The 23,064-nt window shown below is 33.2% G+C and overlaps 2 protein-coding genes and 1 pseudogene across 3 annotated transcripts; 2 read left to right on the forward strand and 1 right to left on the reverse strand.

The window, feature by feature from the left end:
- The first annotated feature begins 1,010 nt into the window (after positions 1-1,010).
- On the forward strand, positions 1,011-4,925 carry LOC143550940 (serine/threonine-protein kinase D6PK-like). Its single transcript, XM_077041486.1, has 3 exons — positions 1,011-1,144; positions 2,519-3,262; positions 3,818-4,925. Exons 2-3 carry the CDS (start codon positions 2,571-2,573, stop codon positions 4,713-4,715), a joined length of 1,590 nt encoding a protein of 529 aa, XP_076897601.1. The 5' UTR covers positions 1,011-1,144; positions 2,519-2,570; the 3' UTR covers positions 4,716-4,925.
- Positions 4,926-10,738: 5,813 nt separating this feature from the next.
- LOC143550915 (transmembrane emp24 domain-containing protein p24beta2-like) lies at positions 10,739-13,661 on the forward strand (annotated as a pseudogene). Its single transcript, XR_013138419.1, has 4 exons — positions 10,739-11,082; positions 11,556-11,742; positions 12,729-12,836; positions 13,529-13,661. The product of XR_013138419.1 is annotated as a transmembrane emp24 domain-containing protein p24beta2-like (transcript).
- Positions 13,662-15,434: 1,773 nt separating this feature from the next.
- LOC143550927 (NAD-dependent protein deacetylase SRT1-like) lies at positions 15,435-21,841 on the reverse strand. Its single transcript, XM_077041473.1, has 6 exons — positions 21,662-21,841; positions 17,182-17,211; positions 16,971-17,063; positions 16,562-16,681; positions 15,774-15,874; positions 15,435-15,621 (listed from the first exon to the last, which is right to left on the reverse strand). Exons 1-6 carry the CDS (start codon positions 21,758-21,760, stop codon positions 15,435-15,437), a joined length of 630 nt encoding a protein of 209 aa, XP_076897588.1. The 5' UTR covers positions 21,761-21,841.
- Between the last annotated feature and the right edge of the window lie 1,223 nt (positions 21,842-23,064).

Raw genomic sequence — 23,064 nt, forward strand, 5'->3', positions numbered from 1 at the left:
TATATGACACGAACAAAAATATTTACGGTCAAATTTGTAAAAGAAAGACTTGAAAATTTAAACCATGACACTTATAATGGGACGGATGGAGTAGTCGTTAAGGACGACAATGGACTATATATTGCTAATCCCATACCCATACCTGATTCTAAAATTCAGTCCCATAACTGGCGTATTACATGCTGAATACGTGTTGGGTAATTAACAGTTGGATGTCGGGTATACTCGTTAGTTTGTTAAAAATTTTCGTTAGCATTTTCAAGTATATTTTTATCATTATAATTATCGTATATATTTTTTATATATATAATGGTAAAAATTATACTTGAAAATGCTAACGATTTTTTAACAAACTAACGATTATTACAAATTAAAATATGGCACAATACATACTATAAACGTTCTCATAAATAAATATGACACATTACGTACTATAAACGTTTTCATAAATAAAAATGAAGTATTATTAATCAAAGTTAATAATACTTTGATTAATAATCAAAGTTAATCAAAGTTAATATGACACATTCAGGTCTATAGTTCAGATAACGGAAATGTGTTTTCGGGTAATCAGACCGGCCATCACCAAATCTCATACTCGGCCCGTACCCGCGAAAAGTTTTCAAAACTAATCTCATACCCGACCTAATACCCGCCGGGCTTTAGGTATACATGTCCTAGATGCTTCACGTTTCGGGTATACACATCGGACACGAGTTAGTTTGCCATCCTAGACATGAGTGGCTCAATGAAGGAATACTAGGATCTTTTTGATCTCCGGTTTGATTTTGAGCTCGTTCGGGTTTTACCACAAGTGAACTTTCGGACGGATAGTTTTTTCCTGAAACTGAAAATAACTTGAAGACGCTTAAGGCTTCTTACAACTAGGTTGAACCAGCTGACGGTATTCTTTTATAAACCGAGTGTCTAGTCGATTCTCTATCTGTTGTCGTCAAACAAATTATATAATAATATCAAGAACGTGCCAAACCTTTAACTTTACTACCTCGATTCCTCAAAATATTTTCTTTCTTTCACTCTCTCTCCTCAATCACCCAACTCCCAATTTCCTCTTTACTACCCACATCTAATTTCTTGATTTTGGGCTCAAACATACCTCAAAGTTTTGATCTTTATCACCAAGGTTTGTTCTTTTTAAGTTTACTTTTGTTATAAATTTATGAAATATATGATATTTTGAGTGTTAATGCAAGTGGGTTTAGCTTTTTATGTGTTCTTGATTCATTTTTGATTAGGGTTTTTAATTCTTGATTTAGGGCTAAAACAACCTTAAAGTTTTGATATTTAGCACCAATTTTTTTTATTTTTTTTCATATTTATGAAAAATATGATATTTTAAGTGTTAATGCAAGTGGGTTTAGCTTTTTTATGTGTTTTTAATTCATTTTGGATTAGGGTTCTTGATTTAAGGCTCAAAAAGCCATAAAGTTTTGATCTTTATTATCAAATATTTTTTTTTCATATTTATGAAAAATATGATATTTTAAGTGTTAGTGCAAGTGGGATTTGTTTTTTTTTTTGTATGTATTCTTGATTCATTTTGGATTAGGGTTCTTGATTTAAGGCTCCAAAAGCCCTAAAGTTTTGATCTTTATTATCAAATATATATTTTTTTTTGAAAGATATGATATTTTAAGTGTTAATGCAAGTGGGTTTTGCTTTTTTATGTGTTCTTGATTTAAGGCTCAAAAAGTCCTAAAGTTTTGATCTTTATCACCATTTTTTTTTTCATATTTATGAAAAATATGATATTTTAAGTGTTAATGCAAGTGGGTTTTGCTTTTTATGTGTTGTTGATTCATTTTGGATTAGGATTCTTGATTTAGTGCTAAAAAACCCCTAAATGTTTTATATTTATTATCAATTTTTGTTCATACTTTTTGAAAAATATGATCTTTTAGCTGTTAATGCAAGTGAGTTCTTTTATTTACTTATTTTTTTTCTTGATTCATTTTGGATTAGGGTTTTTTGTGGGGATGGTTTTAGTAAAGATTTGAAATTGTATGGAAGAGGTGGGTCTGGTTTTTAAAGATCTGTCTGCTTTTCATATATCCTTTTACTTCTAACTTTTTTTTCTTTCTTTCATATTCATGGGCCTGTTCTTATCTTGTTATATGACTTTGATTGCTGTATGAATGATGTTAATATTATTATATCATCTCATAAATATTTATTGATATATTAATTGGTGTTCTTCCCCAAATTGTTGGTAGGATAAATCTTGATCCAAGCTCTGATTTTTTGTATGCAAATAATAGAATTTTAAATTGTTTCTTGACAATATTTTGGAATGATATTATTCTGTGATTTATTTTGAAATTTTGTAACTTTCATGATTTTCATTTATTGTTTCTTGAACTTATTTGCGATTTTATTACTTTATTGATGATTATTAATTTCTTGATTTGTTCGATATATTCCATCTTTATTAAAGATCCAGCTTTACGGCTTGTTGTGAATCGAATATTGTAACTAATTTTTTATTTACTTGTTTCAGAGTCGAAGATGTTGCAGTAGTTCTGATTGATCAAAACCGTGGTTTCATAACTATGGATTCGAAGTCTAGTACGAAATCAATGGGAGAAAACGCTAAAGCTTTAGAGCCTACAACGCCTACGAAGCTCACCGAAAAACGACCCGAATCAGACTCCAAAAAGTCTCAACAAAATCAAGAAATTTTCAACAAGGAAAAAGCTTTATCGGGGCAAAAAGAAAATATCAACGGGAGCGTGAAAACGAGTGAAAAAACCGATCTTGTTGAAAGCGGTAAAAGCAGCATGTGTAGGGGGAGTACGAGTACGGATGTAAGTGATGAAAGTAGTTGCAGTAGTTTAAGTAGTAACATGAACAAGCCCCATAAAGCAAACGATTCAAGATGGGAAGCGATCCAAGCCGTTAGATCAAAAGACGGGGTTTTGGGTTTGAGTCATTTTCGGTTGTTGAAACGGTTGGGTTGTGGTGATATTGGGAGCGTTTATCTTTCTGAACTTAGCGGTACTAAATCTTATTTTGCAATGAAAGTTATGGATAAAGTTTCGTTAGAAAGCCGTAAAAAGTTGTTACGGGCCCAAACGGAACGGGAGATTTTGCAGTCGTTGGATCATCCGTTTCTTCCAACTTTGTATACGCATTTTGAAACCGACAAGTTTTCGTGTTTGGTTATGGAGTTTTGTCCCGGGGGTGATTTGCATACGCTTAGACAAAGGCAGCCCGGGAAGCGGTTTTGTGAACAAGCTGTAAAGTATGATTTCTTAATCCTTGATTTTTATTTAATTTATTGTTTTTAAGTTGTGGTAATATGACCCGTTTACTTAAACGGGCCGATTTGGTTTATTTTTTTAATTCAAACATTTCAAATAAAAAAGTAAGCTAAAATTTATCGTCTACTTGACTACTTGAAGCAATGTGGCAATTTTGAGCGACGGTGGCAACTTTTGACCCGTTAACTTAAACGGGTCAATTTGGGTTATGCTTTATTTCAAACGGGTCAGATGTAGAGCGAGTTAAATTTTATCATCTACTTGACTACTTGAAGAAACGGTAGAAATTTCGACCCGTTTACTGAAATGGGTTGATTTTTATTTTTTATTTTTTATTTTTTATTTTATTCTTTTTTATTTCAAAACGGGTCAGATAAATAAGTTAAGCCAAAACAGGAACGGGTAAAAATTTTAAATGGGTCGACGTTTTAAAAGTGTATAACGGGTCAAAACGGGTTTCTTTTGTTTCAAATAACGGGTCGGGTTGGATTTTAACCAAAAACATATTTTGACTAACTTTTTTATTTTATATGCAGGTTTTATGTAGCGGAAATTCTCCTCGCAATGGAGTATCTCCACATGCTCGGGATCATATACCGAGACCTAAAACCCGAAAACGTGTTAGTCCGAGAAGACGGTCACATAATGCTATCGGACTTTGACCTTTCGCTTCGTTGCTCTGTGAGCCCGACACTTATTAAATCAGCATCTATAGACGCGGACCTGCTCAGAAAAAGTTCGAATTATTTCACCCAACCCGCGTGCATGGAGCCCACTTCTTGCATCCAACCATCATGTGTGGTCCCCACATCATGTTTCTCACCCAAACTTTTTATGAGCAAATTGAAAAAAGAATCGAAAAATTCAAAATCCAAAACCAAACCCGAAATCCGACACCAAGTCACCCCGTTACCCGAGCTAATGGCTGAACCGACCGGGGCCCGGTCCATGTCGTTTGTCGGGACCCACGAGTATTTAGCACCCGAGATTATAAAAAACGAAGGGCATGGAAGCGCGGTCGACTGGTGGACGTTGGGGATCTTTTTATACGAGTTACTATTCGGTAAAACGCCTTTCAAAGGGTCCGGGAACCGGGCCACTTTAATGAATGTGGTGGGACAACAGCTGCGGTTTCCCGAGACACCGGTGGTTAGTTTCGCAGCTCGTGATTTGATTCGCGGGTTGTTGGTTAAAGAACCGCAGCATCGGTTGGCTTATAAGCGAGGCGCAACCGAGATTAAACAGCACCCGTTTTTCGAAGGGGTTAACTGGGCTTTGATTCGGTGTGCGAGCCCGCCTGAGGTCCCGAGGCCCGTTGAGATTGAGCGGGGCCCGGTTGCACCGGTGGTGATTTCCGGGGAGAAAAAAGTTGTTCAGGCGGCTGCACCGGAGAAGAAATGGGGTGATAATTATCTTGAATTTGATTTCTTTTGATGGTTATTTTTATATGTAATTGTAATTTTTTTATTTTGTTTTTTTTTAATCTTGATTGGAAGATTATAGTCTCACCGGAGTTTCGAAGTCCGGCAACTCGCCGGGCGAATTGTTGTCAAGTATAGTATTTGTTTGATGTATTTGAACACAAAGATGTGAAGATGCAAAGTATGTTGTATTGAAAGAAAGAAGAAATTTTTATGTTTTAGTGTAGAAGATATGGAAATAAAAACTTGGTTGCGAACCGGGCCCGGTTTCGACCCACCCGAGTGATAGGGTTGAAATCGGTTTGTAACGTTATACTTTAATAACGTTTACAATGGTATATATGTATTGCAATATGGTAATATGGTATTTAGGGTTTTAGTATGAGCAGCACGTCTGTCTGGTTTATCTTTGTATATTGTAATTGTTTATTAATGGAAAATAAACAATATTTGAGATTTTATTTTTCATGGGTTTTATTTAGCAATTCTGTATAATGTCGTAATTGAAATCGTAATAGAGAATTTTGTTTGCGACATGTTGCAGCAGTGCTAAATAAAACCCATGACAAATATGATTATTCCTATTTTGACTGTGGGTATAACTTTTTGTTTTCTCGTTCGTGTATCGCATATCATATTGTTCGACAATCATGTTTCACACTTTCTAATATTATTAAGTTATTATAGAAAAGTTACTTATTATCGGTTATAAAGAGTTTATTAATAACTTTGCTTTCATAAATGTCAGAAAAGCTTTATAATTTATTTATCTTAGTAAAATAAATTTCTATTTTAAAGGCTCATTTATTTGTTACACCGAGCCTCCAAAATCTATAAACGTCCCAATAAACCATGTCTGATTAAGGTAATCGACTAGCGGAAAGTTAACCGAACCCTACACCGATAATGTAGTACACAAAATAAGAGGATATTTTATTTATTTATTTTCAATTATTTTTAGTTTTTTAGTATGTAATTGATCTAGTAATAAGTTATATAAACCTAATTCTCTCGAAATTATGGTTAGTGTATCATAAAACCATGAGTATATTTAACTATTATAAAGAGTCCAAAAGGGTATTTATCTAATTCTTTTAAATCTATTTTCATCATGTTTATTTTTTTAAAGATAACATGCCAGTTGAAAAAGTAAAAACTAAATTGTTATTATATTGTTTTAACTAGCTTAGAACGTGTAATATACACGAGCTGAAAAATATCAATACAAAAAACTTCTAAATCTTTATGTGAATCTTAGAGGCGGAAAAATGTACCATATATACTAACGATTTTAATAATTCAAAATATATAAAAATTAATATATAATTCGGTTTCGAAAATACATTACTATTAGTTAATATAATTTTAAGGTTTATTGGATTTTAATAATCCATATTGAACAGTATTGGCCGATAATAATCCCTATTCATTTTATCGCCACTGGTGGTCCCAAATTTTATAAAGTTGCCCCCCAATGGTCCCTCGTTAAAAGGGACTTAACGGCGTTATACTTTTTTCCAAATTTCAAACTAATGTTTTAGGGCTTTTGATCGGAAGGAGGATATACGAATCGATTGATGTAAAAATTAGCTCGAAATGGTAATCAACAATAATTTTTTTTCATCATCCTTCAAATTTTGCATTTGTAAGGATTTGAACTCACCGTCATACTACTAGACCAATAATTCATAGGAAATTTAATTTTCATACTATTTATTTGTAAACAAAAATTACATCATTAGATTTTTAAGTTTCTTAAAACAAAAGATATGTTAAAATAACTGTTTCTTATTAGTATAACTAGTATTGTTATTAAAATATGTACATTAAAAAAAATATGGAGACAACATGTAACATGAGAGTATTGATCGGTATTTTATATGTAAGTAAAATCATTAGAAAGATTGGACGTGTATTTAGTGTGTGTGTGAGAGAGAGAGAGGGAGAGAGGGGGGGGGGAGATAACCAACATTTATTTATTTATTATTTTTTTTCTCACAATCATGAGTTCTTATACTTATTGTTCAAATAAAGTAAAAATTTATGAAAATGCAAAAATTTTACTATTGTTCAAAATATTGATGGTCGCAATTGAAATAACCAGCATCTTAGTCATCCAATGGGTCGTCGATAGCCCCGTTAAGTAAAAAACAAAAGCCTACCGATTGATGTTTGCCCCGCATAATGAAAATAAAATCGACACTCATAAAATGAAGAAATTGAAGCCTAAAATGAAAAAATGAAGACCCGCCGAGTCAAATAAAATTTGAATAAGAGACCCAACATTTTAATCATCCCACAAGTTCATACTAGGCGCATTATTAATAAATCCTAAACATATTTATTTATTTATTATTTTTTTTTCACAATCGTGGGCTCTTATATACATTGTTCAAATAAAGAAAAATATTTTGAAAATGCGAAAATTTAGCTATTTTTCAAAATATTGAGGGTCGCGGTTGAAATAACCAGTTTCTTAGACATCCCATGGGTTGTCGTTAGCCTCGTTAAGTAAAAACAAAAGCCTTACGGATGCTGCTTGCCTTGCATAGTGAAAATAAAATCGACACTCATAAAATGAAGAAATGAAACCCTAAAATGAAGAAATGAAAACCCGTCGAGTCAAATAATATTTGAATAAGAGACCCACCATCTTAATCATCTCGCGAGTCCTTACTAGGCGCAATATTAAAAAAATCCAAAAAATATTTATATATTTATTATTTTTTTTTTCTCACAATCGTGGGCTCTATGCATTGTTCAAATAAAGTAAAAATTTTTGAAAATGCGAAAATTTAACTATTGTTCAAAATATTGAGGGTCGCAATTGAAATAACCAGCTTCTTAGTCATCCCATGGGTCGTCGATAGCCCCGTTAAGTAAAAACAAAAGTCTACCGGTTGCCGCTTGTCCTGTATAGTGAAAATAAATTCGACACTCATAAAATGAAGAAATGAAAGTCTAAAATGAAGAAATGAAGACCCGTCGAGTCAAATAATATTTGAACAAAAGACCAAACATTTTAATCATCCCACGAGTCCATACTAGGCGCAGTATTAAAAAACTAAAAAGTATTTAATTAGTTATTATTTTTTTCTCAGAATCGTGGGTTCTTATACACATTGTTGAAATATATTAAATATTTTTGAAAATGCGAAAATTTAACTATTGTTAAAAATATTGAGGGTCGCGATTGAAATAACCAGCTTCCTAATCATCCCATGGGTCGTCGATATCCCGTTAAGTAAAAACAAAAGCCTACCGGTTGCTGTTTGCCCCACATAGTGAAAATAAAATCGAAACTCATAAATGAAGGAATGGAAGCCAAAAATGAAGAATTGAAGACCCGTCCAGTCAAATAAAATTTGTATAAGAGACCCAACATTTTAATCATCCCACGAGTCCATACTAGGCACACTATTATTAAATCCAATAAAATATTTATTTATTTATTATTTTTTCTCACAATCGTCGGTTCTTATACTCATTGTTCAAATAAGTAAAAATGTCTGAAAATGCAAAAATTTTACTATTGTTCAAAATATTGATGGTCGCGATTGAAATAACCAGCATCTTAGTTATCCCATGGTTCGTCGATTGCCCCGCTAAGTAAAAACAAAAGTCTACCGATTGCTGTTTGCCCCGCATAATGAAAATAAAATCGACACTCATAAAATGAAGAAATGGAAGCTTAAAATGAAGAAATGAAGACACGCCGAGTAAAATAAAATTTGAATAAGAGACCCAACATTTTAATCATCCCACGAGTTCTTACTAGGCGAATTATTAATAAATCCAAAAAATATTTATTTATTTATTATTTTTTTCTCACAATCGTGGGCTTTTATACACATTGTTCAAATAAAGTAAAAATTTCGGAAAATGCAAAAAATTTACTATTTTTCAAAATATTGAGGGTCGCGATTGAAATAACCATTATCTTAGACATCCTATGGGTCGTCGATAGCCCCGTTAAGTAAAAACAAAAGCATTCCGGTTGTTGCTTGCCCCACATAGTGAAAATAAAATCGACACTCATAAAATGAATAAATGGAACCCTAAAATGAAGAAATGAAAACCCATCGAGTCAAATAATATTTAAATAAGAGACCCACCATCTTAATCATCCCACGAGTCCCTACTAGGCACAGAATTAAAAAATCCAAAACGTATTTATATATTTATTATTTTTTTTCTCACAATCGTGGGCTCTAATTGACATTGTTCAAATAAAGTAAATATTTTGAAAATTCCGAAAATTTAACTATTGTTCAAATATTGAGGGTCACGATTGAAATAATCAGCTTCTTAGTCATCCCATGGTCGTCGATAGCGCCGTTAAGTAAAAACAAAATCCGGTTGTTGCTTGTCCCGCATTGTGAAAATAAATTCGACACTCATAAAATGAAGAAATGGAAGTCTAAAATGAAGAAATGAAGACCCGTTGAGTCAAATAATATTTGAATAAGAGACCCACCATCTTAATCATCCCACGAGTCCCTACCATGCCCATTATTAAAAAATCTAAAAAATATTTATTTATTTAGTTATTATTTTTTTTTTCTCACAATCGTAGGTTCTTATACACATTGTTGAAATAAAGTAAATATTTTTGAAAATGTGAAAAGTTAATTATTGTTCAAAATATTGAGGGTCACGATTGAAATAACCAGCTTCCTAATCATCCCATGGGTCGTCAATAGCCCGGTTAAGTAAAAACAAAAGCCTACCGGTTGCTGTTTGCCCCGCATAGTAAAAATAAAATCGAGACTCATAAAATGAAGAAATGGAAGCCTAAAATGAAGAAATGAAGACTAGTCGAGTCAAATAAAATTTGAATAAAAAACCCAACATTTTAATCATCCCACGAGTCCCTACTAGGTGCATTATTAATAAAATATTTAACTTAGTAAAATAAGTTTTTATTTTAAAGGCTCTTTTACTTGTCACACTGAGCCTCCAAAATCTACAAACGACACGGAAAAATCATGTCTGATTAAGGTAATCGACTAGCGGAAAGTTAACGGACCCCTACACCGATAATGTAGTACACAAAATAAGAGGATATTTTATTTTATTTTTTTTATTTCTAATTATTTATATTTTTTTAGTAAGTAATTGATCTATTGTAACAACTAACAAGGTACATAAACCTAATTCTCATGAAATTACGGTTCAGTTAGTGCATCATAAAACCATGAGTATATTTAACTATCATAAAGAGTCCAAAAAGGTATTCATCTATTTTTATTTTATTTTAATTATTTTTATCAATTTTTATTTTATTTTATTTTATTTATTTTTATCTATTTTCATTATGTTTATTATCTTTTTTTTTTCAAAGATAATAGAACAGTTGAAAAGGTAAAAACTAAATCATTATTATATAACTTTAACTAGCTTAGAACATGTGTATTATACGAGGTAAAAAATATCGATATATAAAACTTTTAAATCTTTATGTGAATCTTAGAGGCGGAAAAATGTATTATATATGCTAATGATTTTTTAAAAAATTCAAAAGAAATATAAAAATTAATACATATAATTGGGTTTCGAAAATACATTAATTATTATTTAATGTAATTTAATTTTCATTACTATTTAGTTAAAAACAAAAATTACATCATTAGATTTGTATGTTTCTTAAAACAAAAGATATATATTAAAATGCATGAGTTTTATTAGTATAACTAGTATTTTTATTTATAATATATCATTATCAAAAAGATATGGAGACGACACGTAACATGATCAGAGTATAGATTAATATTTTATTAATAAATTAATCATTATAAAGATAAAACGTGTATTTAAAACAAAAAAGAAAAGAGAGAGAGACAGGAGGGAAAAAATGGCTATAAAAAGATACGGAGACGACACGTGACACAGAGAGATAGATTTATCATTATTTTTTTGTTCATTATATAAAAAATATAGAATATGGATATAGACATAAATATAGATAGGTATTATATTGGTCTATTTTTTGAAATTATTTTTCAAATAATAATATATACCATTCAAATACACAATACTTTAATCAATCTAATTGGTTAACCATGAAACCAAAACATATTAAAAAGTGCACAACTTATGATTTCTGTTGTGGTTTAGGTGACAACTTGTGCCTACTTTAAATATATTTTCTTAAAACCAAAAAATCTTTGCATTTGTTTCAAACAAAAATGTTTGTTGCAAAGGTTGTAGGAGTGCTTCTAACAGTTAATGTAGGAGTAGTGTTTGGGATCAGGTTTGTGATGGACAGAGAAGAGTGTTTTTCGCATAAAGCCGAGTATGGTTCTACTGTTCGGTTTTCGTTTGTTGTTATTAAGATCGAAGGCGTTTGGCATTATAATGAACACGGCGTTGATCTTGTGGTATTCATCTATCTATGTCTCGAGCTTAAACTAGTCTGAACCTGAGCTCGAGCCTAAATATTAGCTTGTTTAATAAATGAGCCCGAGCCGGCTCGTGACCCTAAACGAGCCTATTATTTACATGATTTTTAATTAATATGTTTACTATATGTATATTTAATAATTATAATTACATATAAAATTATGATAAAAAATACTAAATAATACATATTTTATGTATAAATAATAATAATAAATATATATGAGTTAGATAATAAATAACAAACGAGCAGAGCCAGAGTTCGAGCTTTAGAAACAGAGCGTGAAACTCGTCGAGCTTGAGCTTGAAATACTATTCACGAGCAGAGATCACGATCTAGAAACAGAGCTCCAAACGCACCAAGCTCGAGTTCTCTTGGCAAAACTAGCCGAGCTTGGGCTCCACTGGCGCTCGCCTCGTTTTGAACTTTTGATGATCATGCTGTGATTATTAGGTGACGGGACCACACCGCGAACACATTCAAGATTTTAGTGACAAAATAAGCGAAAAGTCGGATTTTCTTGTATATATCGAAGGTGTTTATAGGTTTTGCTTCACCAACAGATCACCACATAATGCAACTCTAGACTTTGATGTTCATCCTAGCCACAATTATAATGATCCTGAGCACGCGAAAGATGGTGAGACCTTATTTCTTTTGTGTTCGTGTTTGTTTGTTTAATAAATGAACATGTTCGTGTTCGTTTATGTTCATTCGTTTAAAATCTAGACGAATAGTTCATGAACATATATGAATAAAGATAAACGAAGACATATGAACTAACGTAAACGAACATAAATGAACACAAACGAACAAATATAAAACATTAAGTAGATGATTCATTCATCCAGAAGTACATGATCTATTCAAAAGCCATATCAAAATAAGTCATTTAAAACTACATAAACATGTTAACATAAATGAACGTTTACGAATAGGGGTGGCAAATGTGACACATGGGTTGAATGGGTTGTATTAAAATGTATATAATGGGTCAAACTAAAAAAAGAAAATGGTTGAAACAGGTTGACATTTTTCAAGATTTTTTTTATGGAACGAGAAAAACGGAGGAAGCTTTTTAGTACTTTTACTTTTTTAGTTTTTGATTTATATTTCGAGTTATAATTTTTGAATTATTTTTTTTTTTGAATTTTTTAACGAGGGGCTTTTGAAATCTCAACCCATTTTGACCCATTTCATAAACCCCTCATTAAAAAATTCAAAAAAAATAATTAAAAAATCATAACTCGAAATATAAATCAAAAACTAAAAAAATAAAAGTACTAAAAAGTTTCCTCCGTTTTCTCATTCCATTAAAAAAACCTTCAAGAAATGTCAACCTGTTTTGACCCCGTATCAATCATTTTCTTGTTTTAGTTTGACCCATTCTGACCCATTATATACTCAATCAACCCATGGGTCACATTTGCCACCCCTATTTACGAACATAATGACGAATAAAACATGTATACATGTTCGTTCGCTTAATTAAATTAACACAACTCTTTTTCATGTTTCGTTCTTTTATTAAATGGACGAACATAAAAGAGCTTCCTACCATACGGTTCATGAACAGTTCATTGAAAGTTCAGTTCGGTTTTTGAATTTTTAAAATTTTTTTTGTAGATCATTTCAAGTCAATTCTGGAACAGTTAGAAAAGTTAGCGAATGCTTTAGATGCCATTTTGTTTGAACAACATTGGCTCGGGGGTGAAATCGACCGGCAGGCGTTAAGTATGATCTCTTAAACTCTCTTAGCAGTATAATAAACTGTTATGCAGTAAAACTGGGACACTGTTATATAATCTCTTTTAATGGCTTGTGCTATGGGTATTTCTGGAATTTTACCTGTTGGGAGTAGAGGTGTACAAAACCGGTTTTTTTCCCCTAAACCGAACCGGGTTGGTCTAACCATGGTTCAAACCGGTTCGGTTTAGAAACCGGTTTAGGAGCAAGAAAGGTCAAACTGGTCCAACTCGATTTGATTCGGTTCGGTTCAGTTTAGAACCGGTTTTTCCTCAAACCGGTCCGGTTTTAAAACCGGTTTGGTAGTTCAGAAGGGGAACCGGTCCCAAAACCGGCGGGCTGAGTCTGTTTGGGTGAAACCGGCTTTCTTGTCAAACCGGTTCGAGTCGGTTTGCAGTGAACCGATCCCAAACTGGTTTTTTTTGTACATCTCTAGTTGGGAGTTGGGACCAGGCTATCAGCCATTTTTGGGCTTCTTGCTAGACTGGGCCTAGAAGAGGCCCAGGCTAATATTATGGCCCAAATTGGGTTTTTCGGTTAGCTAGGAGCGGGCCCAATCATATTTGGGCCTTTTGCGGTCCCGAGCCCATTTGCGCATCTCTAAAGCGCACAAAAAAAACAACCTTTCGGTGGCAAAACCGTCATTTACTCTCGTTGATTTGACCGTCTTTGACTTGTAGTAAACGAAGGGATGAGTAGAAGAGCCATGCACAAAGCACTTGTGGAATCGGCTGCTCTGTCGGTGCAAGCGTGTTGCAAGTGTACCTTCTCGTACGTCTGTTTAACCGCAAGATCGGGTTGTCCAAAGTTTAATGTAGATGATATTAATGTGTTACAACTTTTGTTATATGACCTTTTAATATACAGTTATACACCTAAACTGCACTTGAATGTGCAGTTTGAAAGAAGTATGACACAATATTGATGATTTTATATTTACATGAATGGTTAAATGCAAATTAAATTATTTAGCTTTATTTTTTTATGTGTAATGTAATTTCATTAGTTTTACTTTACTGTTTAATATAAGATATATTTATTTTTGTGATTTTAGGATTTTTAAAAGTCAAAATACAATTAGAATAATATTTAATCGGTCTCAAAAGTGGATCAGTCGGGCCAAGAACCTGCTATATAAACGGTCTGGTTTACCATTTTCAAAATGCTTTTTTTGAATCGGCAAACCAGACCGGTCTTTGGACCAGATTTTTTAAACTTATTTTTTTCAGAATCTCATTACTATAAGTTCTATACTTTGCACGCTAAAAGATAAAATGATTATTTATTTTGTTTCAAAATTAGTAATATATAACTTTTTTTAGAACTTAAAAAATATAGGAAGGCTGGAATGCCAACAGTCGTCTATTATTGAATTCACCCAACCCACCCAATAGCACCCATTTTGGGAACGTCCACTGCCAAAGTCACTGAATGGGCAAGTCTAAAACAGACTATTGGGTTATGGGCAATCATTTTACTAGAGGATACTCGAGGGGTGGGTACAAGGCAGACGATTTGAAATTTAAAGCAGACTCCCATTCATTAGATAGAGAAAATGACCAAGATTTCACGATCCCCTGTCGAACTTATTCCAAGAGAGCTCGGATTGAATCGGTAGTATATGAAAACATCCGGTTTTTGAAACTGATCCAACTACTGAACTGGTAAGGCGACCGGTTTGATAGACCAGGCTGATTATGAAACCATTGATCGGAATGGAAATGCTTTATTTTTATACTTTCCCGCTCATAAAAACCCGAGTTTGTCCATTGTGTAAGAGACAAAAACAATTCTGAACCAAACCGAAACCGCACCAACCGACTTAGATCAAACACATTTTGTTCCATCCAATCGTTTATATTTACTAGTTTCCGGTCAGCTTGGTCCGTCCCATCCAGTTTCGACCGTAGTTCGGGTGACACCAACCAAACATCACACATGGCTACATTCTATAACGGTCTACCAAAAACAAGGATTTATGTATGTACACCGTCTAAAAAACAAACCACTTGTCGGGTCTCTATAACTTATCATGCCTATATTGCCCTTTGGGGAGCTTACGAGCTGCTTCCGTTTCGTTCTTACCTTCTTTTCTTCTTTTCAGTGAGCATTTTCCTAATGAACCCGCCCCAGACGTTCTAACCGTAATTTCATCGTGCGGATTATAACTTCACTTTTTGGAGAGGCTATCATTTTTCTCTCGATGACTGAATTCTGCCCGCAAGATGAGCTTTTAATAGCTTTAGATTTCAATTTTCCAAAAACGTATTCTTCGTCACGTTTTAATTCGTCTCTTGATGTCTGCATATGAAATAAAATGGGTAAAAAATGAAATAAAAATACATATAATTACGTGTGGAATAAAATGAAAATACCGGTACATGAAAATCGATAGGGATCTTCATTCTGCTGCACGAGCATCCGCAGCCTTCGCTAAAGTTAACTTTCAAGATAACATCAAACGGTTTGATTTTCCAAACGGTTCTCCTGAATTTTGACATATATAAGGTTAATTTAGCATAAAATACCAATGTACATAAAATACATTGACTGACACTGGAACCTAGAGGCGGCAAATTGGGTGATTCACGCAGGTTGGGTAAATAATATCACAATCAGAAAAAGTATTGTTTTAAGTAGAAGTAAGTAAGTAACAATTAATACCTCCCAATCAAGAACCGTGTCCTTAAGTTTAGCATCACAGTCAACATTGGAGCACCTACGTGGTGTCACCTTTAATCCAACAGATTCAACCTCAAAGTCCCGAAAATACCTTCACATGTCAAAATGATAAAAGTGACTTCTGAGAAAATCAGTTTACGAAAATTTTAAAGAATGAGTGTATAATGTGTGGCTTTAACAAATAGTAAAATACTGGAAACCAAAAAAACAATGCTTTTCTTAACATATTAGGATGGCACTTACTCGTTACCACACGATGTGCATTTTTCCATGAAGGAATTTCCATGCAATTCTGAAAGTTTTTCCCTAGGTATTCCAGATCGAAGATGGAGGCCATCAATGTTCTGTGATTAACAGCAGTAGTGTATTGTTAGGCCAGGTTGGATGAAGCTATGCTCATAATAATGTGCAATTACATATTGTGAAAAAACTGCATTTTCTTTTCCCGCTAACATAAATACTTTTTGAGTTATAGATAGACATATTAACTGCACACTGATATGAAAATGAATGTGCTCTGGTAACTGCACTTCAGAGTAATGTTTGGATGTGCTCTGGTAAGTTGTATTAACAGATAATAAGTTATTTAAGTGTTTGAAAATCCTAATTATTTAGATAACTAACAAATAAAATAACCAAAAGGACATTCTTTTATATTCTTAACTGTACAATAACTTATTTGTTAACTGTCTACTATTTTAATAAATTATTTGTTAGTCTACTTATTAAAAATTAGCATCTAAAATTTCAACAAACATCCATTTTTATCGTATTAACAAGTACTTTCAATTTCCCTCAGATAAGCAGTTTTATTGCAGTTGATTTAAAATTCAAGGTCAAAGCTGATTTTGAACCCTAAATTATCAGATGATCACAATCAGAGACCTTATCCAAACACTTAATTAATGTGACTTCCAGCTGCAGTAATCAGATAATCAGTTTCATATATCGCACATCCAGTCATCCCCTTAATATACAATAAAATGGTAGTAGATTAGATTGCAGTTAGAGAAGGAATTAACGATTCATACTTGACTAATAACAAACTTAAGAATGCCAGCTCTCTCTAGCTCAACCAAAGCCATGTGGGTCCTACTTGGCATTGCACGATGAAATGGTAGTGAGGCTTCTGGCAAAGCATTGCCTCCCCGCTGCATTGAGCAAAAAAGGTGAAGATTAATAGTTTTTTAGTTTTCTTCAAAATTGAAAGGCAAGTAATTAAAGATTATTTATAAATCCACTAATTCCTATTGTAATAGTATGTAGCAAGATAATATGTTCGCAATATATGCTAAATTTTGTTAGTATATAAATATTAAAAAAGACAATGTTTGTGCAAGTATAACATAATGCTAAATTTTGTTAGTATATAAATATTAAAAAAAGACGATGTTTGTGCAAGTATAACATAACATGAAGGAGGAAATCTTAGTAATATACCTGAAGTGTCCAAATTCCTGTGGGCCCACGGAAATCAGGTATACCACAAGAGGTTGATATCCCAGCTCCAGTAAACACAACTAAATGCTTACTCTGCAAGTAATATATAAACAGGATAAAGTTTAGTTGAAATTTGAAAGAAAGCTTATAGAGTTATAGTCTTATACACCATAAGTGAAACATAAAATATCAAGGGAAGTTGGGAACAAACCTTACGAATAATCTTGGTAAGCCGTTCAATCTGTGGATACAACAAAGCCAATATGTGAGTGTTAATAGCAAGCATATCAAAAGAATTTCACATTATTACTTCACAACTGTCCAAGAAACATCAGAATCAATTATGTCAATGTCACAGTTTCTTTTTCTGATACAACCTCAATCAAATAAGCTATTTAAGACCCTTGCATAATTGCATTCAGTTCAAAGTTGTAAAATATGACTGATATAAAATGCATAAACAACAATGATCCCTGAAACATTTCATTCAATCAAACTTGATCATGAAAACACCAATGCAGAAGTCACTGGAGTTATATTTTTACTTTTTAGTGACACTGAGTGAGGTATCTACAAGTAATGCAGATTAAACTAAAAAATCATTACCGATTAAGCTCGATGGTTTAGAATTTGTTAATCTTAATGTCAATTGTAGTTGTACCGGTTACAATTTTAAGTTCAGTCAATCTGTATTGAGTAAGCTTTTTTAGACCCTTGCATAGTTGCACTCAGTTCATAGTTGTAAAATATAACTGATTTCGACCATTAAACCTATAATACACATAACAACACTGATCACTTGATAAGAGAAACACAATGAAGAACTCACTGGAGGTATATTTTAGTAACCCTATGTGAGGCCTCTACAAACAACACGGATCAAACTAAACAACATCACAAATTAAGCCTGCTGCAACTGATTCTGATGATAATAACACCAATTTTCGTTGCAGCAGTTAAAATTTCAAGTTCTATCAGTCTGTATCAGGCGAGCTTTTCCAGACCATGAGTTTAAGTGCACTTAATTCAAAACTGATCCAAACCCTGATTTTAAGGACGTACAGTTCAAAACACAACTGAATAACTCAATCATGTTAACAAACACCAATGCAAAACTCACTATACACAAATTGCAGTAGCCTAACCCTAACTGAATACTACACATTTGACAGAAAGTAAATTCAAACATCAATGCACATACTAATGTTCATCTTCGTCAACAAGTAATGTCACAATACAACAAAACCTAAGCAACTTTGTTACAATTAACAAATCAATCAATTACGAGCATCACAACAGCAAACAAAGGTAATCAACGCAAACTGAATTAAAACATCAATGCACATAATAAGTTTCATCTTCTTCAACAAATAATCTCACAATAAAACAAAGCCTAAGCAACTGTGTCGAGCAAATTAATCAATTACGAAGCATCACAGTAGCAAAAGCAGATAATCGACAGCAAAGTGTGCAATCGGATCATATCAATAGAGAATTCGGTAAACCTATCACGCAGCTTTTCCAAACCCTAATTTTATGTTCAAAACACAACTGATTAGCTTAATCATGTTAACAAACGCCAATGCAGAACTCACCAAACACAAATTTCAGTAACCTAACCCTAACTAAATCAATCCTAAACACTCATCACAAACTGAACTCAAACATCAATGCACATACTAATTTCCATCTTCTTCAACAAGTTAACATACAATAAACTACAAACACAAAACCTAAACAACTTAATTAAGCAAATCAATCAATTACAAATCAACACAGTAGCAAAAACAGTTATGAGTTATTAAAACATCAATGCACATACTGTATTCATCTTCTTCAACAATTAATCTCATAATAAAGTGTAACTGCAAAACCTAAGCAACTTAATTGAGCAAATTAAAGCATCACAGTAGCAAAAACAGTTAATCGACAGCATAAAGGGGAATCGGATCATATCAATGAGATATTAGCATTAATGCACATACTAATTTCATCCACTTCAACAGAAAAACCTAAGCAACTTAATTAGGCAAATAAATCAACTACGAAGCATCACAGTAGCAAAACACAGTTAATCAACAGCAAAACGTGTAACCACATCATATCAATGAGAGAGTAACATCAATGCACATACTAATTCTCTTCAACAGTAATACCTAAGCAACTTAATTAAGCAAATCAATCAACTACGAAGCATAACAGTAGCAAAAAACAGTTAATCGAGAGCAAAAAGCGTAACCGCGTCATATCAATGAGGAATTAGCACCAATGCACATACTAAGTTTCATCTTCTTCAGCAATTAATATCACAATAAAACATAACCTAAGCAACTTAATTAAGCAAATCAATCAATTACAAAGCATCTCAGTATCAAAAAACAGTTAATTGACAGCAAAACGCGTAACCATGTCATATTAATGAGGAATTAACATCAATGCACATACTAATATTCATCTTCTTCAACAATTAATCTCACAATAAAGTTTAACTGCAAAATCTAAGCAACTTAATTAAGCAAATCAATCAATTACGAAGCATCACAGTAGCAAAATCAGCTAATCGAGAGCAAAATGCGTAACCGCATCATATCAATCAGAAATTAACATCAATGCACATACTAATTTCATCTTCATCAACAAGTAACATCACAATAAACAAAACGTAAGCAACTTAATTAAGTAAATAAATCAATTGCAAAGCATCACAGTAGCAAAAACAGTTATGAGTTATTAAAAACATCAATGCACATACTAATAATCATCTTCTTCAACAAGTAATCTCACAATAAACTTCAAACACAAAACTTAAGCAACTTAATCAAGCAAATCAATCAATTACAAAGCATCACAGTATCAAAAAACAGCTAATCGAGAGCTAAACGCGTAACCACATCATATCAATGAGGAATTAACATCAATGCACATACTAATTCTCTTCAACAGCAAAACCTAAGCAACTTAATTAACCAATTTAAAGCATCACAGTATCAATGCACATACTAATATTCATCTTCTTCAACAAGTAATCTCACAATAAACTTCAAAAACAAAACCTAAGCAACTTAATTTTAATTAAGCAAATTAATACATAACAGTAGCATAAACAGTAAATCGACAGCAAAATGCGTAACCGAATAATATCAATGAGGAATTAACATCAATGCACATACTAATTCTCTTCATCAGAAAAACCTAAACACCTTAATTAAGCAAATCAAAGCATCACAGTATCAATGCACATACCTATATGATCCATCTTCTTCAACAGTTAACCTCACAGTAAACTTCAACAACAAAAACCTAAGCAAATTAAAGCATGACAGTAGCAAAAACAGTTAACCGGCAGCAAAACGCATTACCGCATCAATGCACATACTAATTCTCTTCAACAGCAAAACCTAAGCAACTTAATCAAGCAGATCAATCAACTACAAAGCATCACAGCATCAAAAAACAGCTAATCGACAGCAAAACGCATAACCGCATCATATCAATGAGGAATTAAACATCAATACACATACTACTTCTCTTCAACAGCAAAACCTAAGCAACTTAATTAACCAAATGAAAGCATCACAGTGTCAAAAAACAGTTAATCGACAGCAAAACGCGTAACCAAATCAATGCACATACTAATTCTCTTCAACAGAAAAACCTAAGCAACTTAATCAAGCAAATACAAAGCATCACAGTATCAGAAACAGTTAACCGACAGCAAAACGCGTAACCGCATCAATTCATATACTACTTCTCTTCAACAGCAAAACCTAAGCAACTTAATTAACCAAATCAAAGCATCAGAGTATCAATGCACATACTAATATTCATCTTCTTCAACAAGTAATCTCACAATAAACTTCAACAACAAAACCTAAGCAACTTAATTAAGCAAATTAATACATAACAGAAGCATAAACAGTTAATCGACAGCAAAACGCGTAACCGCGTCATATCAATGACAAAATTAACATCAATGCACATACTAATTCTCTTCAACAGCAAAAGCTAAGCAGCTTAATTAAGCAAATTAAAGCATAACAGTAGCAAAAATAGTTTACCGGCAGCAAAACGCATAACCGAAACAATGCACATACTAATTCTCATCAACAGCAAAACCTAAGCAACTTAATTAACCAAATCAATCAATTACAAATCATCACAGTATCAATGCACATACAAATATTCATCTTCTTCAACAAATAATCTCACAATAAACTTCAACAACAAAACCTAAGCAACTTAATCAAGCAAATCAATCAATTACGAAGCATCACAGTAGCAAAAACAGTTAATCGACAGCAAAACGCGTAACTGCATCAATGCACATACTAATTTCATCTTCTTCAACATCAAAACCTAAGCAACTTAATTAACCAAATCAATCAACTACGAAGCATCACAGCATCAAAAACAGTTAATCGACAGCAAATCGCGTAACCGCATCAATGCACATACGACAGCAAAACGCGTAACCGCAACAATGCACATACTACTTCTCTTCAACAGCAAAACCTAAGCAACTTAATTAAGCAAATCAAAGCATCACAGTATCAATGCACATACTAATATTCATCTTCTTCAGCAATTAACCTCACAATAAACTTCAACTACAAAACCTAAGCAAATTAATACATAACAGTAGCAAAAACAGTTAATCAACAGCATAATGTGTAAGCGAATAATCAATAAACCTTATCGTGTAATATGTGAGGCGGATCATGGATTTCAGTCATGCCGACATTGCCGACGTCTTCTATGTACGATAGCTTCTCAGCGTGACCTAGAGACATGGCGGATTGATTCACTGAGATCGAAGCTTCAATTGAAATTAGTGTGTGTGTTAATGGAGTATCACCCAGTTTGTGTGTTTGTTTGTTTGTTTGTTTGTTACGGGTGTGTGTACACTGAAGAACCCCCAATGGTGGTTACAGAAAACGTGCAGACGACTGCAGAGGTTTACGCATGCTTGGTTCGTTTTGACTTACGAGGACTCGGGCTCAACTTCAAGTTCGGCTTATTTCGAGCTTTTTTATTTTAACTCGAGCTTGGCTCGTGAGTTGGTTTTTTAAGCTTGGGATCGGGATCGGCTCGTTTGGTGTTAACTTAATACAAGGCGAGCTCGGCTCATAACTAGTTTTTTTAAGCTCGATCGGGTTCGGCTCGTTTGGTGCTAACTTAATATTAACATGGAAGTTTATATAATACACAAGGTTAGTTAAGACTTAATGAGCATAGTCGCATAGAAGAGGTTCTTGTACAAGGCTTGAGCTCGGGCTCGTAACTAAATGAGTTTTATTTAAGGATTGGACTCGGCTAGATCTTGATAAAGCTCGGGTCGTTTCGAGTTTTTTTTATCGATTTGAGCTCGAGTAGCTGGCAAGCTGCTCGGTTCATTTGAAGTTAAATGAACGAACACAAACATGCCCTTGTTCGTGTTCGTTCGGTTCGTTTATAGACCTAGTTTTGACTTATGAGGGCTCGAGCTCGGCTTGTTCCCAAAAAATTTTCTAAAGCTTGAGTTCGATTCATAAGTTATTTTTTTAAGCTCGGGATTGGCATTGGCTCGTTTGGTGTTAACTTAATACATAGAAGTCCAAATAAGGTAAAACTTAAAATTTCACAAAGCTCGTTAAGGCTTGATGAGCCTACAAGGCTTGAGCTCGGGCTTGTAACTTAACGAGCTTTATTTAAGGTTTGGGCTCGGCCTGTTTCGAGTTTATCGACATGAGCTCGAATAGCCCGCCGGCAACTTGGCTCGTTTGCATCCCTAGTGGTAAACGAATCCAATGTTGTGAACTGTTTGATGGAAAGTTTATTTATGCTCGTTCTTTTAATAAATCAATAAACATGAAGAAGTGATTTTGTTCGATTAAGTAAGTGAATGAAGATGATTGGAGGCTTGCTCGTTTAATTGTGTTTGTGAATGTTCGATAATGTGTCTGGTAATGTTTGTTGATGTTTGATTACTAAATGATTTAAATACCTTTTTAATATTTATGTTTGTTTATGTTTATTCAAAACATGTTAATTAGTTGGGCGAAAATGAAACTCTGCAATATATCATCCCTCTCACTCGTAAACACAACGTTTGTAA

The sequence above is a fragment of the Bidens hawaiensis genome, unplaced genomic scaffold (genome assembly GCF_021521415.1).
Source record: "Bidens hawaiensis isolate Kalapana, Puna unplaced genomic scaffold, B.hawaiensis_p1.1 tig00016203_1, whole genome shotgun sequence".
NCBI classification, from domain to species: Eukaryota; Viridiplantae; Streptophyta; class Magnoliopsida; order Asterales; family Asteraceae; genus Bidens; species Bidens hawaiensis.